This window comes from Topomyia yanbarensis, chromosome 2 (assembly GCF_030247195.1).
Source record: "Topomyia yanbarensis strain Yona2022 chromosome 2, ASM3024719v1, whole genome shotgun sequence".
Taxonomy (NCBI): Eukaryota; Metazoa; Arthropoda; class Insecta; order Diptera; family Culicidae; genus Topomyia; species Topomyia yanbarensis.
The window spans coordinates 243845109-243863237 of record NC_080671.1 but is presented as its reverse complement, the minus strand read 5'-3'; the positions used below and the strand labels follow the sequence as shown (position 1 = coordinate 243863237).

The 18129-nt window shown below is 49.6% G+C and overlaps 2 protein-coding genes across 2 annotated transcripts; both read left to right on the top strand.

Moving 5' to 3' along the window:
• The first annotated feature begins 431 nt into the window (after window positions 1-431).
• Window positions 432-2327, top strand: LOC131680187 (uncharacterized). The gene has a single exon (XM_058960907.1). The coding sequence runs from the start codon at window positions 432-434 to the stop codon at window positions 2325-2327; it is 1896 nt and encodes a 631-aa protein (XP_058816890.1).
• A 10516-nt stretch (window positions 2328-12843) lies between these two features.
• LOC131680186 (uncharacterized) lies at window positions 12844-14739 on the top strand. The gene has a single exon (XM_058960906.1). It carries the CDS (start codon window positions 12844-12846, stop codon window positions 14737-14739), a length of 1896 nt encoding a protein of 631 aa, XP_058816889.1.
• Window positions 14740-18129: the final 3390 nt, after the last annotated feature.

Below are 18129 nucleotides of genomic sequence, written 5' to 3'. Positions count from 1 at the left end.
ATGGGTTGCCGGTGCGAGTGCCGCGGTGCTATTTTCCGAGACAGCTGTCATCGGAAGTCAAAAATATACAATTACACATGTTCGTAGATGCCAGTTTAGCTGCCTTCGCATGTGTTGCCTATTTGCGTGCCGAGGTAGATGGAAAAATTCAATGCGCTTTGGTGGCCGGAAAGGCCAAGGACGCCCCTCTCAAATTGACGTCTGTGCCTCGACTGGAACTTCAAGCAGCGGTGTTAGGAGCGCGTCTAGTCGAGGACATCTGCTCCACTCACACTAAACCTATTGCGAAGAGATTCCTTTGGACCGATTCGAAAACAGTGCTGGGATGAATTAATTCGGATCAACGAAGGTATAGCCAGTTCGTAGCATTCCGCGTCGAAGAGATTCTGGAGAAGACACGTGCTACTGAATTGCGTTGGATTCCCTCGGATATGAATGCGTCTGATGATGCTACAACGTGGAAAGGCGAGCCTAATCTAACCCCGGATGGTCGCTGGTTTGGGGACCCTGAAGTTTTGCATATTAATGAGGAGTACTGGCCGTCATCCTCCGATGTTATGTACGATACAACCAGAGAGCAACGGTCCAGTTTGGTGATCGAGCATCATGTAGTTCACTCGATTTTCGACTGGGAGAGATTTTCGAAATGGCACCGTTTGTCTAAAACCGTCGGGTACGTTGTGCGATATGTCGGCAATTTGAAAGCCAAAGCCCGAAAACATCCCACTACAAAGGGTCCATTGTGCCAAGAAGAGTTGGCAACAGCGGAGACGTGGATCTTTCGCGCGATTCAAAAGGAGGTCTACCCGAAGGAAGTGGGCATACTGTCTTCCATTGGCACTCAGAAAGGAGGCTCGAAATTAGGCTGCGACAGTAAGCTTTTCAAACTTGCTACATTCATGGATGAGAAAGGGGTCATGCGTATGGAAAGCAGAATCAGCCTGGCTTCGTTCGCGGCTTACGACACAAGGTACCCCATCATACTCCCTCGGAATCACCACGTTACGATCCTCATCATAATGTGGTATCATCACAAGTTCCTGCATGGTAATAAGGAAACGGTGATCAACAACATGCTCCAGCGTTTCCACGTATCCTGCCTACGCGTTGTCGTTCGAAGCGTAACCAGGGAGTGTCAGCAATGCAAGATTCGCAAAGCGAAACCATCGATACCTAGGATGAGCCCGCTACCAGCTGCCAGACTAGGAGCATTTTTCCGGCCATTTACATTCGTCGGTCTGGATTATTTCGAGCCAATGATTATTCGAGTCGGTCGTAGCAACGTGAAACGATGGGTTGCGTTATTCACGTGTCTTTACATCCGTGCCATGCACCTAGAAGTCGTGCATTCGCTTTCAACCGAGTCATGCAAGATGGCTATTCGGCGTTTTGTAGCCAGGCGTGGCTCACCATCAGAAATATACAGCGATAATGCGACAAACTTTCTCGGCGCCTGCAACGAACTTCGAAGCGAGTTTAAAAGTATTAATGAAATCCTGGCGGAGACTTTCACAAACGCCAGTACGAGATGGCTTTTCATCCCTCCGTCCGTTCCGCATATGGGTGGCGCTTGGGAGCGGATGGTACGGTCAGTTAAAACAGCTTTCTACGCGATAACAACTACCAAGCTTCCAACGGAAGAGATGTTCGGTACAGTATTAGTGGAGGCCGAAGGTATTGTCAATTCCAGGCCTTTGACCTTCCTAGCTTTGGATGAAGGCAACCAAGAATCATTAACACCCAACCATTTCCTCCTTATGAGTTCCAACGGAGTTGTGCAGACACCGAGGAAAATCTACGAGTCGAATGCCATGTGTCGGAGTGACTGGGACCATTGTCGTCGCATGGTGTATCTATTCTGGCGGCGTTGGATCCGCGAGTATCTGCCTGTAATATCAAGAAGGACAAAATGGTTTGGGGAAGTAAGGTCGGTGAAGCAAGGAGATTTGGTAATAGTCGTTGACGATGGACTTCGCAATGGATGGGTGCGTGGACGCGTTCTGAAGGTTCGGCCAGGTCGAGACGGTCGAGTGTGCCAAGCGTGGGTGCAGACATCATCCGGAGTACTTCGAAGACCGGTAGCGAAACTTGCGGTGCTAGACCTGGACTCTGGTAAAACTGGTGCTCGGAGGGGTGACAAGTGTTACGGCCCGGGGAATGTTACGGTGGATATGACCGAACCCGTAAGTCCCCTCGGACGTAGCGTTATTCCTGCGACTGACAGTGACAGGCAAGACAGCTCGAGCTCGATCTGTCATATGATTGAAGGCAAGTCATCATCACCCGGCATAGAGAATAGCAGATTAAGCGTGGTATCATTTATTTAATTTCTTTTATATTTTTATCGCCTTTTGCCTTATATTCTGTAAGTAGTGCTGTAATTCAAATATGGAAGTGAATACTAAGAATTTATATTCAGATATTTTAGGAGTTAGCATCTTAGTATTAAAACCATAGTTGGATTGGTAGAAAATTTGAGGTTACCAGATGTAAGTACAATTGAACTATATTTTGATAATAACTGAAATATACCTCATTAGCTTTTAGCATTTTCCATCAAAACTAATTGGTGGATTTGCTGCGAAGAATCCGAAAATTCAAAATCCAACACGTATGAACCTGCGTTGGACAGCCTCGATTCTGTCAATCCCGTTCTGGTAGTACGGATTCCAAACAGCGGAACAATATTCTAACGTTGAGCGGACCAACGAGCAGTAAAGCGATTTAAGACAATATACGTCCCTGAAGTTTTTCGCTATTCGGAAGATGAACCCAAGCTGATGCCTTATCCGCGATGTATGACGTATGTGGTTTGAATGTTAACGCCGAATCCATGATGACTCCGAGATCTTTGATGTGAGAGTGTCTTGGAATGCTCGAGCCGAAGAAATGGTAGTTAAACTGAGTCGGTTGGCGTTTCCGCGTGAACGTAACGATTGAGCATTTGCTCGGGTTTAAAACCATTCTGTTTAGATCACACCACGTGCTAAAGCTATCCAGATCCCTCTGAAGAAGCTCGGCATCGGTTTTATCCCGTATTTGTTGAAAAAATTTCATGTCGTCGGCGAAAGAAAGGCGGGGTCCTTGTAATGTGAAATTGAGGTCATTAAAGTAGAGGAGGAATATTACTGGACTGAGATGGCTTCCTTGTGGTATGTCGGATGTAGCGAAGAATGGTGCAGATAGACAGTCCTTAATGCTGATTTGGAGTTGCCTTCCGCTAGCGAATGACGGATCTCAATAGTGGCATGTCTGTAATAATATACGTACATGGAACTATTCAGAATCAGAGCTACAGGTCCAAAGCCTTGGTAAAGGAGGATGGTTGTGATGATCTGGGCCGAGGTCACCACGTAAAGCAAGGTAGGTCATAACCCCAATTCCAAGGCGTGAAGCGACCCGTGCCGAGGGATGAGTGATCGAGGGGGTGAAAAAGATGCTCGATCGTTAACGGAGCCTGTGGGGTACCTGGACAACCCCCACAGTAAGCGTCCCTTACCACGCTAATGCGGAGCTCTGGCGTGGCGGACATTTATTTTCGCGCGACTCGTGGGATTTGATATGGAGAGCAAAAATAAAAACAACAAACAATCGGAGGTGCCAAACCCCTTCGCTAGAGGTGGTTTGGCGAGGTCTCCCCCCCCCGCGGGGAGAGTAGTGGAGCGATGAGTGCTGCATCTGAAAGCACCAGTGACCCCCTGGCAGCGGTAGGAAATAGCCCCACCAACGCACCGGACGGGTCATTATCGGCGATGCGCAAAGTGGTGGAGCAGCTCGATTCAATAATCGAGTACACTAGCGCAAAGCAAAACATAAGCAAGGATCATACTATGTTGCGTTTCGGCTTTGCCTCATCAGAAACCGACACTAACACATTGTCGGAATAGATTAGCGCCGGCTTGACGCAAATCCCTTAAAACTAAAACACACTATGTGTTTCAATCAAACGACTGATCAAACGTAATGTCCCGTTCGAGCAGAAGTTCTGTTTATGCCGATGAGACACAAGTGAAGCCAAAACTTGTCTTGGCTTAGCAGGCCTATGCGAAAGCACTATGCTATATTTCACCCTAAGGAGGAAAATTTGGTAAAAACCAAAATTTCTCACTAGAGTGAAAATTTGTTGGTAAAAACCAGTCTTTGTACAGGAGGGCACAAATCCTTATTTCATACTATGTTGCGTTTCGGCTTCGCCTCATCAGAAACCGACACTAACACATTGTCGGTATAGATTAGCGCCGGCTTGACGCAAATCCCTTAAAACTAAAACACACTATGTGTTTCAATCAAACGACTGATCAAACGTGATGTCCCGTTCGAGCAGAAGTTCTGTTTATGCCGATGAGACACAAGTGCGCAACATAGTATGAAATAAGGATTTGTGCCCTCCTGTACAAAGACTGGTTTTTACCAACAAATTTTCACCCTAGTGAGAAATTTTGGTTTTTACCAAATTTTCCTCCTTAGGGTGAAATATAGCATAGTGCTTTCGCATAGGCCTGCTAAACCAAAACAAGTTTCGGCTTCACTTGTGTCTCATCGGCATAAACAGAACTTCTGCTCGAACGGGACATCACGTTTGATCAGTCGTTTGATTGAAACACATAGTGTGTTTTAGTTTTAAGGGATTTGCGTCAAGCCGGCGCTAATCTATACCGACAATGTGTTAGTGTCGGTTTCTGATGAGGCGAAGCCGAAACGCAACATAGTATGAAATAAGGATTTGTGCCCTCCTGTACAAAGACTGGTTTTTACCAACAAATTTTCACCCTAGTGAGAAATTTTGGTTTTTACCAAATTTTCCTCCTTAGGGTGAAATATAGCATAATAAGCAAGGAGTTAAAACAGAGTCTCCTGAAACTCCGAAAAACTGTTCGTGTCGCAAGACAGAAACAGCAGGCTTATGCCAAAAGGGTGGAATGTCGGGAGAAGTCCGACAGAGAAACCCAGACAGTGGCCTCCAAAAGAGAGGGAAAAGAGAAGGTCGATACGGGCACTCAAACAGTGGCCTTCACCTTCTATGGAGCAGCCACGTCGCTCGAAGCGGCGGCCGAGTTCCCCTCGAAGGGAAAAGGCAAGGGCAAGGGCAATCGCAAGACGTCGTCGAACGCGAAGCGCCCTAGGAAGTCGCCAGGCGAGGGTGCAAAAAGCGACAGCACACGGCGTGCAACCGTTAAGGTCAAACGCCGTCTGGGCGAGGTAAGCGAGGGCGAGTGTGACCTCGCTGAGCAGAGCGTTGGTACCAGCAACCCGGGGCAACAGAGGCAGGGGGGATCAAACCCCTGGACGCTGGTCACCAAGAAGAAGCCGGCACCGACACCGGAGGTACCGTGGCCCGCGAAGAAGACCAAGGACAGAGGCGAGGCCTTGTGGTTGAAAACCGACAAGGACAAATATGCCGATGACCTAAAGCCGATGAAGGCGGTCGAAAGCCTTTCGGCCCTCGGGCAAGATGTGCGTAGCGTGAGACGCACCAACACGGGAGAAATGCTTCTGGTGCTGAAGCGAGGCGCACAATCTAGTGCGGTATACAAGGCCTTGGCCCAAGAGGTCCTTCGTGAAGGCGCCCAAGTCAGGTCGCTAGGGACGGAAATGACTCTCCAGTGCAAGCATCTGGACGAGTTCACGACCGCAGAAGACGTCGTCGCAGCCGTTAAGGAACATTGCGACGTCACAATCGAGCGGGCCTCTGTGCGATTGAGAGACGGACCCTCTGGCACCCAAGTAGCCTACCTCAGGCTACTGAAGGCGGATGCCAAAAAGGTAACCGAGAAAGGGAAGCTGAAGATCGGCTGGTCGGTATGCCCTATTAGCATATCCCAGCCGCCTTCAGTGGATAGGTGCTATCGGTGCCTTGAGTCCGGCCACAAAGCCCACGAGTGCAAGGGCATAGACAGGAGCAAACTATGGTGTCGCTGCGGCGAGGAGGGACATAAAGAGCGGGGTTGCACTAAGGCACATAAGTGCCTTATCTGCACCGCTAAGAAGCAAGCCCATAAACATGCTATGGGCGGACCTTCGTGTCCCTTCGGTGAGTTGAATAAGAAGAAGCCGTGAAAGTCACACAGCTAAATCTTAACCATTTTGCAGCAGCCCAACAGCTGCTGTGGCAGTCGGTCTCGGAGTCGAGGACAGATGTCGCCCTCTTATCAGACCCGTACCGCATCCCTGCCGGCAACGGCAATTGGGTGTCGGACGGGTCTGGAATGGTGGCAATCTGTACAACGGGACGGTTCCCGGTTCAAGAGGTAATACACCCCTCCGCCGAGGGTGTGGCGATTGCCAAGATCAATGGTGTGTTCTATTGCAGCTGCTACGCCCCACTAAGGTGGCCAATAGAACAGTTCAACCAGATGATCGACAGGCTCTCGTCGGACCTAGTGGGCCGGAAACCGGTAGTCATAGCGGGAGACTTTAACGCTTGGTCAGTGGAGTGGGGCAGCCGCTGTACAAATAGCAGGGGTCAAGCGCTAATGGAGGCGCTTGCGAAACTCGATACTGTGCTAGCTAATAATGGCTCCGCTAGTACATTCCGTAGAAACGGAGTGGAGGCGTGCATTGACCTAACATTTGCCAGCCCGAGTCTGGCTCCAGGCATGGAATGGAAGGTAGACGAAGGCTACACCCATAGCGATCATTTAGCAATCCGCTTTAAGATCAACTATGGTGTGCAGCATCCGAGGGCGGGAGATCCCTGTCAGGTACGCGGGTGGAAGTCCAATCACTTCGACAGTGAAGCTTTCACCGCGGCCCTGGGACTGGAGGCCAACACCGACAATCTAAGCGGGGATGCGCTGGTAGCTGTTCTATCACGCGCGTGCGACGCCACTATGCCGAGAAAAACACTGCCAAGAAACGGTAGATGCCCGGTATACTGGTGGAGTGCCGAGATTGCAGCCCCACAGCCTGCCTCAGAGCTAGACGTAGGATGCAAAGAGCTCGCACCGAGGATGCAAGAGAGAACCGCCGTGAAGTCTTTCGAGCTGCGAAATTGGCCCTTAACAAGGCTATTAAAAGCAGCAAGAGAGCGTGTTTTGACAACCTGTGTGAGAGTGCCAACGCGAATCCGTGGGGTGACGCCTACCGGATTGTGATGGCCAAGACCAAAGGGGGCTCCTCACCCCCAGAACGGTCTCCGGACCGGTTAGCAACGATTATCGAAGTACTCTTCCCGTCTCGAGCCACAAGCCCCTGGCCACCTGCACTACGAGACAGTGCGGGCACGGTCGAAATGGTGGCTCCAGTGACGAATGAAGAACTACTCGCAGTGGCTAAATCCCTAGCAATGAACAAACCTCCAGGGCCGGATGGAGTTCCAAACAACGCTCTCAAGGCAGCGATCATAGCGAACCCGAACATGTTCAGGCTAGCTATGCAGAGATGCCTTGACGAGTGCGTTTCCCCGATAGATGGAAAAGGCAGAAATTGGTGCTGTTGCCGAAGCCCGAGAAGCCGCCAGGCGACATCGGCGTACAGACCAATCTATCTGATCGACACGACTGGCAAACTGCTTGAGAGGATCATCCTCAATAGGCTAACCCCGTACGCGGAAGGTACGGACGGTCTGTCAAGCAACCAGTTTGGCTTTCGGAAGGGTAAGTCCACAGTGGACGCTCTCAACTCAGTAATAAATACTGCCGAGATAGCGATCCAACGAAAAAGGCGAGGTATTCGATACTGTGCGTTAGTTACACTCGATGTGAAGAACGCATTCAACACCGCAAGCTGGGATGCCATCGCGCTCTCGTTACACCGGCTTAGCCTAGGTGGGTCTGTACCGGATCTTGGAAAGTTACTTCCAGAACCGCGTACTGCTATACGAGACCGATGCCGGTCAGAAAAGGGTTCCGATTACCGCCGGAGTCCCGCAGGGCTCGATCCTAGGCCCGGTGCTATGGAACCTCATGTATGACGGGGTTCTGAGACTGAAGTTCCCTCCTGGAGTCAAGATCGTCGGCTTTGCTGACGACGTTACCTTGGAGGTCTACGGGGAGTCAATTCCTGAGGTAGAACTAACCGCAGAACACGCGATCAGCACGGTGGAGGAATGGATGAGTGCGAGAGGCCTGGAGCTCGCTCATCATAAGACGGAGGTAGTTATCGTCAACAACCGCAAGTCGGCACAACATGCAGTTATCCATGTGGGAGAAGTTGCGATCACTTCACAGCGAAGTCTGAAGTCTCTCGGAGTCATTATAGACGACAAGCTGACCTTCGGCAGCCATGTCGACTATACATGCAAGAGAGCGTCGACTGCTGTTGCGGCTCTATCGAGAATGATGTCCAACAGCTCAAAGGTGTGCGCCAGTAGACGTAGGTTACTGGCAGGCGTTGCCGTATCTATCCTCAGGTACGGCGGCCCGTCATGGTCAAGAGCACTGAGGGTAACCAGTTACCTACAGAAACTGGAGAGCACCTACCACGTGATGTGCCTCAGAGTGATATCTGCCTACCGCACGGTATCACACGATGCATCCTGCGTGATAGCGAGCATGATGCCAGTCGGGCTGGTCATTCGGGAAGATGAGGAGTGCTTTGAGCTACGTGGAAATAGGGGAGCCCGCGAGCGCACCAGGGTGACCTCGGTCGCCAGAGGGCAGCGTGAGTGGGACAACTCCTCGAAAGGTAGGTGGACCCACCGGCTGATACCTAGCATATCGAGCTGGGTGGGAAGACCCCATGGGGAAGTTCACTTCTACCTGACACAATTCCTGTCAGGCCATGGCTGTTTCCGTCAGTACCTCCACAGGTTCGGGCACGCGGAGGTCCCAGTCTGCCCGGACTGCCCAGGTGTAGACGAAACTGCCGAACACATACTGTTCGTATGTCATCGGTTCGATGTCGAAAGAAGAGCAATGCTTGACGTCTGTGGCTGGGACACAACCCCTGATACCCTTACTCAGCGGATGTGTCAATCGGTGGAGAAGTGGAACGCAGTCTCGGCTGCTACCATCCAGATTGCCAGTAGGCTACAGGTAATCTGGCGAACCGAGCAACAGACGATGGGCACGGCTAACTAGTGATTGGTTAGCTGGAGCGAAAAAGGCCAAGCGCAAAAAAGGGAGTGAATGGTCTGTTCATGCCGAGGCAGGTTTGGCGCAGCGAATGGCAACCGCGTAAGGGGTAAACCCAGCCACCCCGAAGCAAGACAGAAGAGTGAGTGTATATGCGTATAAGTGGACTGCCTCATGCCAAGACGGGAGGGTCGTAGCGTAGTATGTTGGGACTTAGCTATCGATACCTCATGGCGTGGCAGAGGAGTGAAAGGGTGAGCATCCAAGTCAGTCTCACACGGCATGTTAAGGGTGAGCACAAAAGTTAGCCTCACATGGTATGGTAGAGGCTAGCACAAAAGTAAGCCTAGCAAGGAATGAAAAAGGTGAGCACACAAGTCAGCCTCGCATGGTATGTCAGAAGTGGGGCCTAAGAAAAATGTCCCACATGGGATGCCAGGGGGAGTGACAAAGGTACAATAGAGTGGTACGATTGAGAGTGAATCAGGTGATAGGGTGAGCACCCAAGTCAGCCTCACATGGTATGGGTGGGGCGAGCACAAAAGTAAGCCTAGCAAGGAATGAGTAAGGTGAGCACACAAGTCAGCCTCGCAAGGAACGAAAAAAGTGAGCACAAAAGTCAGCCTCATGTGGGAGTGCTTGAGAGTGAATCAAAGTGCGATTGAGAGAGCACCCAAGTTAGTCTCATAAAGGACGTATGAACGCGTGAGTGAGAGTGAATGAGTACATTTAGTACAGCCATCCCCCCAGAAGTAATACCGAGAGGTAGTTCCTGGGAGGAATGATGGCGGAGCCCAATGGAGTTTAGTCGGTATTAATGGCTGGTCACCATTCGAGCCCGACACGCCCCCAGTGCACCCCGTGTGGTAGATTGGACCCTACCAATAGCACGTGTACTGGGCTAGGACGTAAAGGTCTTCTCCATTGTAAAAAAAAAATGAAAAAAAATGTTGATTTGGAGTTGCCTTCCATCGAGGTAGGAACGAAACCAGCGCAGAAGTTGTCCATGAATGCCGAGTTTGTCCAGCTTCGCTATTGCGATATCATGGTTGATTTTGTCGAAGGCCGCGGATAGATCCATATAAATAGCATCGGTTTGCAATCCGTGAGCGAATCCATCCATTACATATGTTGTGAACGAGAGCAGGTTTGTCGTTGTCGATCGTTTAGGCATGAAACCGTGTTGGTCATCTGCAATGTAGTGTTTGCAGTGAAAGAAAATAAGATCTAACACAACCAGCTCGAACAGTTTTGATACAGCACTTAAGCATGAGATACCCCGATAATTGTCAATTTTCGATTTGTTTCCTTTTTTATGAACTGGAAACATGTGCGCTGCTTTCCAGCAGGAAGGGAATGTACCAGTAGTGAGTGATAGCTCGAAGACTCGCCGAAGTGGTTCAAGAAGCTCGCTGATGCACTTTTTGACAAAAATCGAGGGAACACCATCTGGACCCGGGAAACAAGATGCTTTCAGTTTGGCATTTGCTGCAAGAATGGCAGCATTATCGACACAAATTCGGTTGATGGTTCGTCCTAGAGAAGGAGTTAAATTAGCGACGGCAGCGACTTGTTGTGGTGGCAAGCGCTCGTTGGAAAAAAACGCTTGAAAATTTGTCGGAGAACAGTTGGCAAATTTCCTTAGTGTCGGTGCCTAAAACTCCATTAAACGACATACAAGATGGCAAACCGGATTCTTTTCGCTGCTCGTTAACATACTTCCAGAACGACTTGGGCTTGGATTTCAGTTGACGCTGGACGTTTCGCTGGTGTCTAAAAAGGCGCGTCTGCTTTGTTGTTTGTATTCGTGGTTGAGTTGAAAGTAGTGATTTCGTAATGCAAGTGTCTTATGCTTCGAGAATATTTTAAATGCAGCTCGTTTGGCAGATTTTAAACGTCTAAGGACGGTTGATTGCCAGGGAGGGTGGTCATCGGTACTAATTGTTCGTTTTGGTACATGGCGGTCGATAAGGTAGTTAAGAATAATAGAAAACGTCATCGCTGCTTCGTTCGCGTCGTCATTGTTAATATTTTCGTCCCAGTTTATATCCAACAGCGTGCTTACGATGCTGTCGTAGTCAGCGTTTTTAAAATCGTAGACGATTGAGCTTGAGACGTCTTCAAAATTCACTCCTAGGTTACCAGCGAATACAAGATGTAGTGGGAGATGATGACGCACCTGCTTGACTAAAGGAGTCGGTGCAGCAGTACGGAGCGCACTCCCGGGCACTTACAAAGCAGAGGTCCAATGTACGTCCATTGTCGTTGGTGACATTATTAATTTGCCGAAGAGTTGCTCTGCTGTAGTTGTCCAAAATACAACTGGCATTGTTAATAAGCGCAGATTTTTCGATATCCAATCGTAGAAAACCATTACTTGCTTCGCACCACGTCAAGCCAGGTAAGTTGAAGTCGCCCAGTATAACGATATCATCAGACGGGGCGGCGATCGAGGCGATAAAAGAAACGGAGGAAAGATGTACATCGATCAGGCTGGAATCACGAATTCTGTCAGGTGGAAAATACACAACAAACAGGAACAGATTGCGATCGGCAATTTTCACTGATATCCACACTTGCTCGAAGCTCGCCCACCGGTCATCGTTGATCACTCGGGCTTTTATACCACGGCGCACGGCGATAAGCACACCACCGCCTGATGTCTTGCGGCTGTTGAGGGCATTGCGGTCACAGCGGTAGACATCGAATGTTGAACCAAAGACCTGGGGAGACAGAGTACGGTTGTCGAGCCACGTCTCGGTCAAGGCGATAACGTCGTAACAGCAACCCGTGGTCGCGAGCAAATAGCTGTCCGTTGATGAATTTAAGCCACCAACATTCAGGTAGTAAACCTCGATGTTGTTGGAGGACGGATCAGGTACAGCAGAGAGCGAAGCCATGTTGCCGTGTAGGAAGATCCTTTCGTCAATCTCAGATGCAATAATACGTAAGCATTACGTTGACGACTATCTGGACAGCGTAGACAGTGAAGATGAAGCGATCAAGAGAGCGAGAGAGGTTACTTTCGTTCATTCCCGTGGCGGATTTATTATTCGTGGGTGGATGTCCAACTCGAAGGAAGTTCTGCAAACTCTGGGTGAAACAACGAGTGCCGACGTCAAGGAGTTCTCGATGGAGACTGGCCACTGTTCGGAACGTGTGTTGGGAGTGTTGTGGTTGCCAGAAGAAGATGCATTCACGTACGCGGCTAACTTTGTGGCGGTACCTGAATGGCCTACCAAGAGAGAGCTGCTGAAGACGGTGATGACTTTATATGATCCTCTGGGATTTCTTTCCCACTTTACCATTCATGGGAAAATCCTAATCCAGGACGTTTGGCGCAGCAAGGTTACGTGGGATGAAAGAATTCCATTTGAGTTAAAGCAACGATGGGATCAATGGGTTGCCGGTGCGAGTGCCGCGGTGCTATTTTCCGAGACAGCTGTCATCGGAAGTCAAAAATATACAATTACACATGTTCGTAGATGCCAGTTTAGCTGCCTTCGCATGTGTTGCCTATTTGCGTGCCGAGGTAGATGGAAAAATTCAATGCGCTTTGGTGGCCGGAAAGGCCAAGGACGCCCCTCTCAAATTGACGTCTGTGCCTCGACTGGAACTTCAAGCAGCGGTGTTAGGAGCGCGTCTAGTCGAGGACATCTGCTCCACTCACACTAAACCTATTGCGAAGAGATTCCTTTGGACCGATTCGAAAACAGTGCTGGGATGAATTAATTCGGATCAACGAAGGTATAGCCAGTTCGTAGCATTCCGCGTCGGAGAGATTCTGGAGAAGACACGTGCTACTGAATGGCGTTGGATTCCCTCGGATATGAATGCGTCTGATGATGCTACAACGTGGAAAGGCGAGCCTAATCTAACCCCGGATGGTCGCTGGTTTGGGGACCCTGAAGTTTTGCATATTAATGAGGAGTACTGGCCGTCATCCTCCGATGTTATGTACGATACAACCAAGGAGCAACGGTCCAGTTTGGTGATCGAGCATCATGTAGTTCACTCGATTTTCGACTGGGAGAGATTTTCGAAATGGCACCGTTTGTCTAAAACCGTCGGGTACGTTGTGCGATATGTCGGCAATTTGAAAGCCAAAGCCCGAAAACATCCCACTACAAAGGGTCCATTGTGCCAAGAAGAGTTGGCAACAGCGGAGACGTGGATCTTTCGCGCGATTCAAAAGGAGGTCTACCCGAAGGAAGTGGGCATACTGTCTTCCATTGGCACTCAGAAAGGAGGCTCGAAATTAGGCTGCGACAGTAAGCTTTTCAAACTTGCTGCATTCATGGATGAGAAAGGGGTCATGCGTATGGAAAGCAGAATCAGCCTGGCTTCGTTCGCGGCTTACGACACAAGGTACCCCATCATACTCCCTCGGAATCACCACGTTACGATCCTCATCATAATGTGGTATCATCACAAGTTCCTGCATGGTAATAAGGAAACGGTGATCAACAACATGCTCCAGCGTTTCCACGTATCCTGCCTACGCGTTGTCGTTCGAAGCGTAACCAGGGAGTGTCAGCAATGCAAGATTCGCAAAGCGAAACCATCGATACCTAGGATGAGCCCGCTACCAGCTGCCAGACTAGGAGCATTTTTCCGGCCATTTACATTCGTCGGTCTGGATTATTTCGGGCCAATGATTATTCGAGTCGGTCGTAGCAACGTGAAACGATGGGTTGCGTTATTCACGTGTCTTTACATCCGTGCCATGCACCTAGAAGTCGTGCATTCGCTTTCAACCGAGTCATGCAAGATGGCTATTCGGCGTTTTGTAGCCAGGCGTGGCTCACCATCAGAAATATACAGCGATAATGCGACAAACTTTCTCGGCGCCTGCAACGAACTTCGAAGCGAGTTTAAAAGTATTAATGAAAGCCTGGCGGAGACTTTCACAAACGCCAGTACGAGATGGCTTTTCATCCCTCCGTCCGTTCCGCATATGGGTGGCGCTTGGGAGCGGATGGTACGGTCAGTTAAAACAGCTTTCTACGCGATAACAACTACCAAGCTTCCAACGGAAGAGATGTTCGGTACAGTATTAGTGGAGGCCGAAGGTATTGTCAATTCCAGGCCTTTGACCTTCCTAGCTTTGGATGAAGGCAACCAAGAATCATTAACACCCAACCATTTCCTCCTTATGAGTTCCAACGGAGTTGTGCAGACACCGAGGAAAATCTACGAGTCGAATGCCATGTGTCGGAGTGACTGGGACCATTGTCGTCGCATGGTGGATCTATTCTGGCGGCGTTGGATCCGCGAGTATCTGCCTGTAATATCAAGAAGGACAAAATGGTTTGGGGAAGTAAGGTCGGTGAAGCAAGGAGATTTGGTAATAGTCGTTGACGATGGACTTCGCAATGGATGGGTGCGTGGACGCGTTCTGAAGGTTCGGCCAGGTCGAGACGGTCGAGTGTGCCAAGCGTGGGTGCAGACATCATCCGGAGTACTTCGAAGACCGGTAGCGAAACTTGCGGTGCTAGACCTGGACTCTGGTAAAACTGGTGCTCGGAGGGGTGACAAGTGTTACGGCCCGGGGAATGTTACGGTGGATATGACCGAACCCGTAAGTCCCCTCGGACGTAGCGTTATTCCTGCGACTGACAGTGACAGGCAAGACAGCTCGAGCTCGATCTGTCATATGATTGAAGGCAAGTCATCATCACCCGGCATAGAGAATAGCAGATTAAGCGTGGTATCATTTATTTAATTTCTTTTATATTTTTATCGCCTTTTGCCTTATATTCTGTAAGTAGTGCTGTAATTCAAATATGGAAGTGAATACTAAGAATTTATATTCAGATATTTTAGGAGTTAGCATCTTAGTATTAAAACCATAGTTGGATTGGTAGAAAATTTGAGGTTACCAGATGTAAGTACAATTGAACTATATTTTGATAATAACTGAAATATACCTCATTAGCTTTTAGCATTTTCCATCAAAACTAATTGGTGGATTTGCTGCGAAGAATCCGAAAATTCAAAATCCAACACGTATGAACCTGCGTTGGACAGCCTCGATTCTGTCAATCCCGTTCTGGTAGTACGGATTCCAAACAGCGGAACAATATTCTAACGTTGAGCGGACCAACGAGCAGTAAAGCGATTTAAGACAATATACGTCCCTGAAGTTTTTCGCTATTCGGAAGATGAACCCAAGCTGATGCCTTATCCGCGATGTATGACGTATGTGGTTTGAATGTTAACGCCGAATCCATGATGACTCCGAGATCTTTGATGTGAGAGTGTCTTGGAATGCTCGAGCCGAAGAAATGGTAGTTAAACTGAGTCGGTTGGCGTTTCCGCGTGAACGTAACGATTGAGCATTTGCTCGGGTTTAAAACCATTCTGTTTAGATCACACCACGTGCTAAAGCTATCCAGATCCCTCTGAAGAAGCTCGGCATCGGTTTTATCCCGTATTTGTTGAAAAAATTTCATGTCGTCGGCGAAAGAAAGGCGGGGTCCTTGTAATGTGAAATTGAGGTCATTAAAGTAGAGGAGGAATATTACTGGACTGAGATGGCTTCCTTGTGGTATGTCGGATGTAGCGAAGAATGGTGCAGATAGACAGTCCTTAATGCTGATTTGGAGTTGCCTTCCGCTAGCGAATGACGGATCTCAATAGTGGCATGTCTGTAATAATATACGTACATGGAACTATTCAGAACCAGAGCTACAGGTCCAAAGCCTTGGTAAAGGAGGATGGTTGTGATGATCTGGGCCGAGGTCACCACGTAAAGCAAGGTAGGTCATAACCCCAATTCCAAGGCGTGAAGCGACCCGTGCCGAGGGATGAGTGATCGAGGGGGTGAAAAAGATGCTCGATCGTTAACGGAGCCTGTGGGGTACCTGGACAACCCCCACAGTAAGCGTCCCTTACCACGCTAATGCGGAGCTCTGGCGTGGCGGACATTTATTTTCGCGCGACTCGTGGGATTTGATATGGAGAGCAAAAATAAAAACAACAAACAATCGGAGGTGCCAAACCCCTTCGCTAGAGGTGGTTTGGCGAGGTCTCCCCCCCCCCCGCGGGGAGAGTAGTGGAGCGATGAGTGCTGCATCTGAAAGCACCAGTGACCCCCTGGCAGCGGTAGGAAATAGCCCCACCAACGCACCGGACGGGTCATTATCGGCGATGCGCAAAGTGGTGGAGCAGCTCGATTCAATAATCGAGTACACTAGCGCAAAGCAAAACATAAGCAAGGATCATACTATGTTGCGTTTCGGCTTTGCCTCATCAGAAACCGACACTAACACATTGTCGGAATAGATTAGCGCCGGCTTGACGCAAATCCCTTAAAACTAAAACACACTATGTGTTTCAATCAAACGACTGATCAAACGTGATGTCCCGTTCGAGCAGAAGTTCTGTTCATGCCGATGAGACACAAGTGAAGCCAAAACTTGTCTTGGCTTAGCAGGCCTATGCGAAAGCACTATGCTATATTTCACCCTAAGGAGGAAAATTTGGTAAAAACCAAAATTTCTCACTAGGGTGAAAATTTGTTGGTAAAAACCAGTCTTTGTACAGGAGGGCACAAATCCTTATTTCATACTATGTTGCGTTTCGGCTTCGCCTCATCAGAAACCGACACTAACACATTGTCGGTATAGATTAGCGCCGGCTTGACGCAAATCCCTTAAAACTAAAACACACTATGTGTTTCAATCAAACGACTGATCAAACGTGATGTCCCGTTCGAGCAGAAGTTCTGTTTATGCCGATGAGACACAAGTGCGGGTGTCGGACGGGTCTGGAATGGTGGCAATCTGTACAACGGGACGGTTCCCGGTTCAAGAGGTAATACACCCCTCCGCCGAGGGTGTGGCGATTGCCAAGATCAATGGTGTGTTCTATTGCAGCTGCTACGCCCCACCAAGGTGGCCAATAGAACAGTTCAACCAGATGATCGACAGGCTCTCGTCGGACCTAGTGGGCCGGAAACCGGTAGTCATAGCGGGAGACTTTAACGCTTGGTCAGTGGAGTGGGGCAGCCGCTGTACAAATAGCAGGGGTCAAGCGCTAATGGAGGCGCTTGCGAAACTCGATACTGTGCTAGCTAATAATGGCTCCGCTAGTACATTCCGTAGAAACGGAGTGGAGGCGTGCATTGACCTAACATTTGCCAGCCCGAGTCTGGCTCCAGGCATGGAATGGAAGGTAGACGAAGGCTACACCCATAGCGATCATTTAGCTTTAAGATCAACTATGGTGTGCAGCATCCGAGGGCGGGAGATCCCTGTCAGGTACGCGGGTGGAAGTCCAATCACTTCGACAGTGAAGCTTTCACCGCGGCCCTGGGACTGGAGGCCAACACCGACAATCTAAGCGGGGATGCGCTGGTAGCTGTTCTATCACGCGCGTGCGACGCCACTATGCCGAGAAAAACACTGCCAAGAAACGGTAGATGCCCGGTATACTGGTGGAGTGCCGAGATTGCAGCCCCACAGCCTGCCTCAGAGCTAGACGTAGGATGCAAAGAGCTCGCACCGAGGATGCAAGAGAGAACCGCCGTGAAGTCTTTCGAGCTGCGAAATTGGCCCTTAACAAGGCTATTAAAAGCAGCAAGAGTGCGTGTTTCGACAACCTGTGTGAGAGTGCCAACGCGAATCCGTGGGGTGACGCCTACCGGATTGGGATGGCCAAGACCAAAGGGGGCTCCTCACCCCCAGAACGGTCTCCGGACCGGTTAGCAACGATTATCGAAGTACTCTTCCCGTCTCGAGCCACAAGCCCCTGGCCACCTGCACTACGAGACAGTGCGGGCACGGTCGAAATGGTGGCTCCAGTGACGAATGAAGAACTACTCGCAGTGGCTAAATCCCTAGCAATGAACAAACCTCCAGGGCCGGATGGAGTTCCAAACAACGCTCTCAAGGCAGCGATCATAGCGAACCCGAACATGTTCAGGCTAGCTATGCAGAGATGCCTTGACGAGTGCGTTTCCCCGATAGATGGAAAAGGCAGAAATTGGTGCTGTTGCCGAAGCCCGAGAAGCCGCCAGGCGACATCGGCGTACAGACCAATCTATCTGATCGACACGACTGGCAAACTGCTTGAGAGGATCATCCTCAATAGGCTAACCCCGTACGCGGAA

Coding starts and splice junctions, on each gene's coding strand:
- LOC131680186 (XM_058960906.1), top strand. CDS start 12,844: ATGAATGCGTCTGATGATGCTACAACGTGGAAAGGCGAGCCTAATCTA.
- LOC131680187 (XM_058960907.1), top strand. CDS start 432: ATGAATGCGTCTGATGATGCTACAACGTGGAAAGGCGAGCCTAATCTA.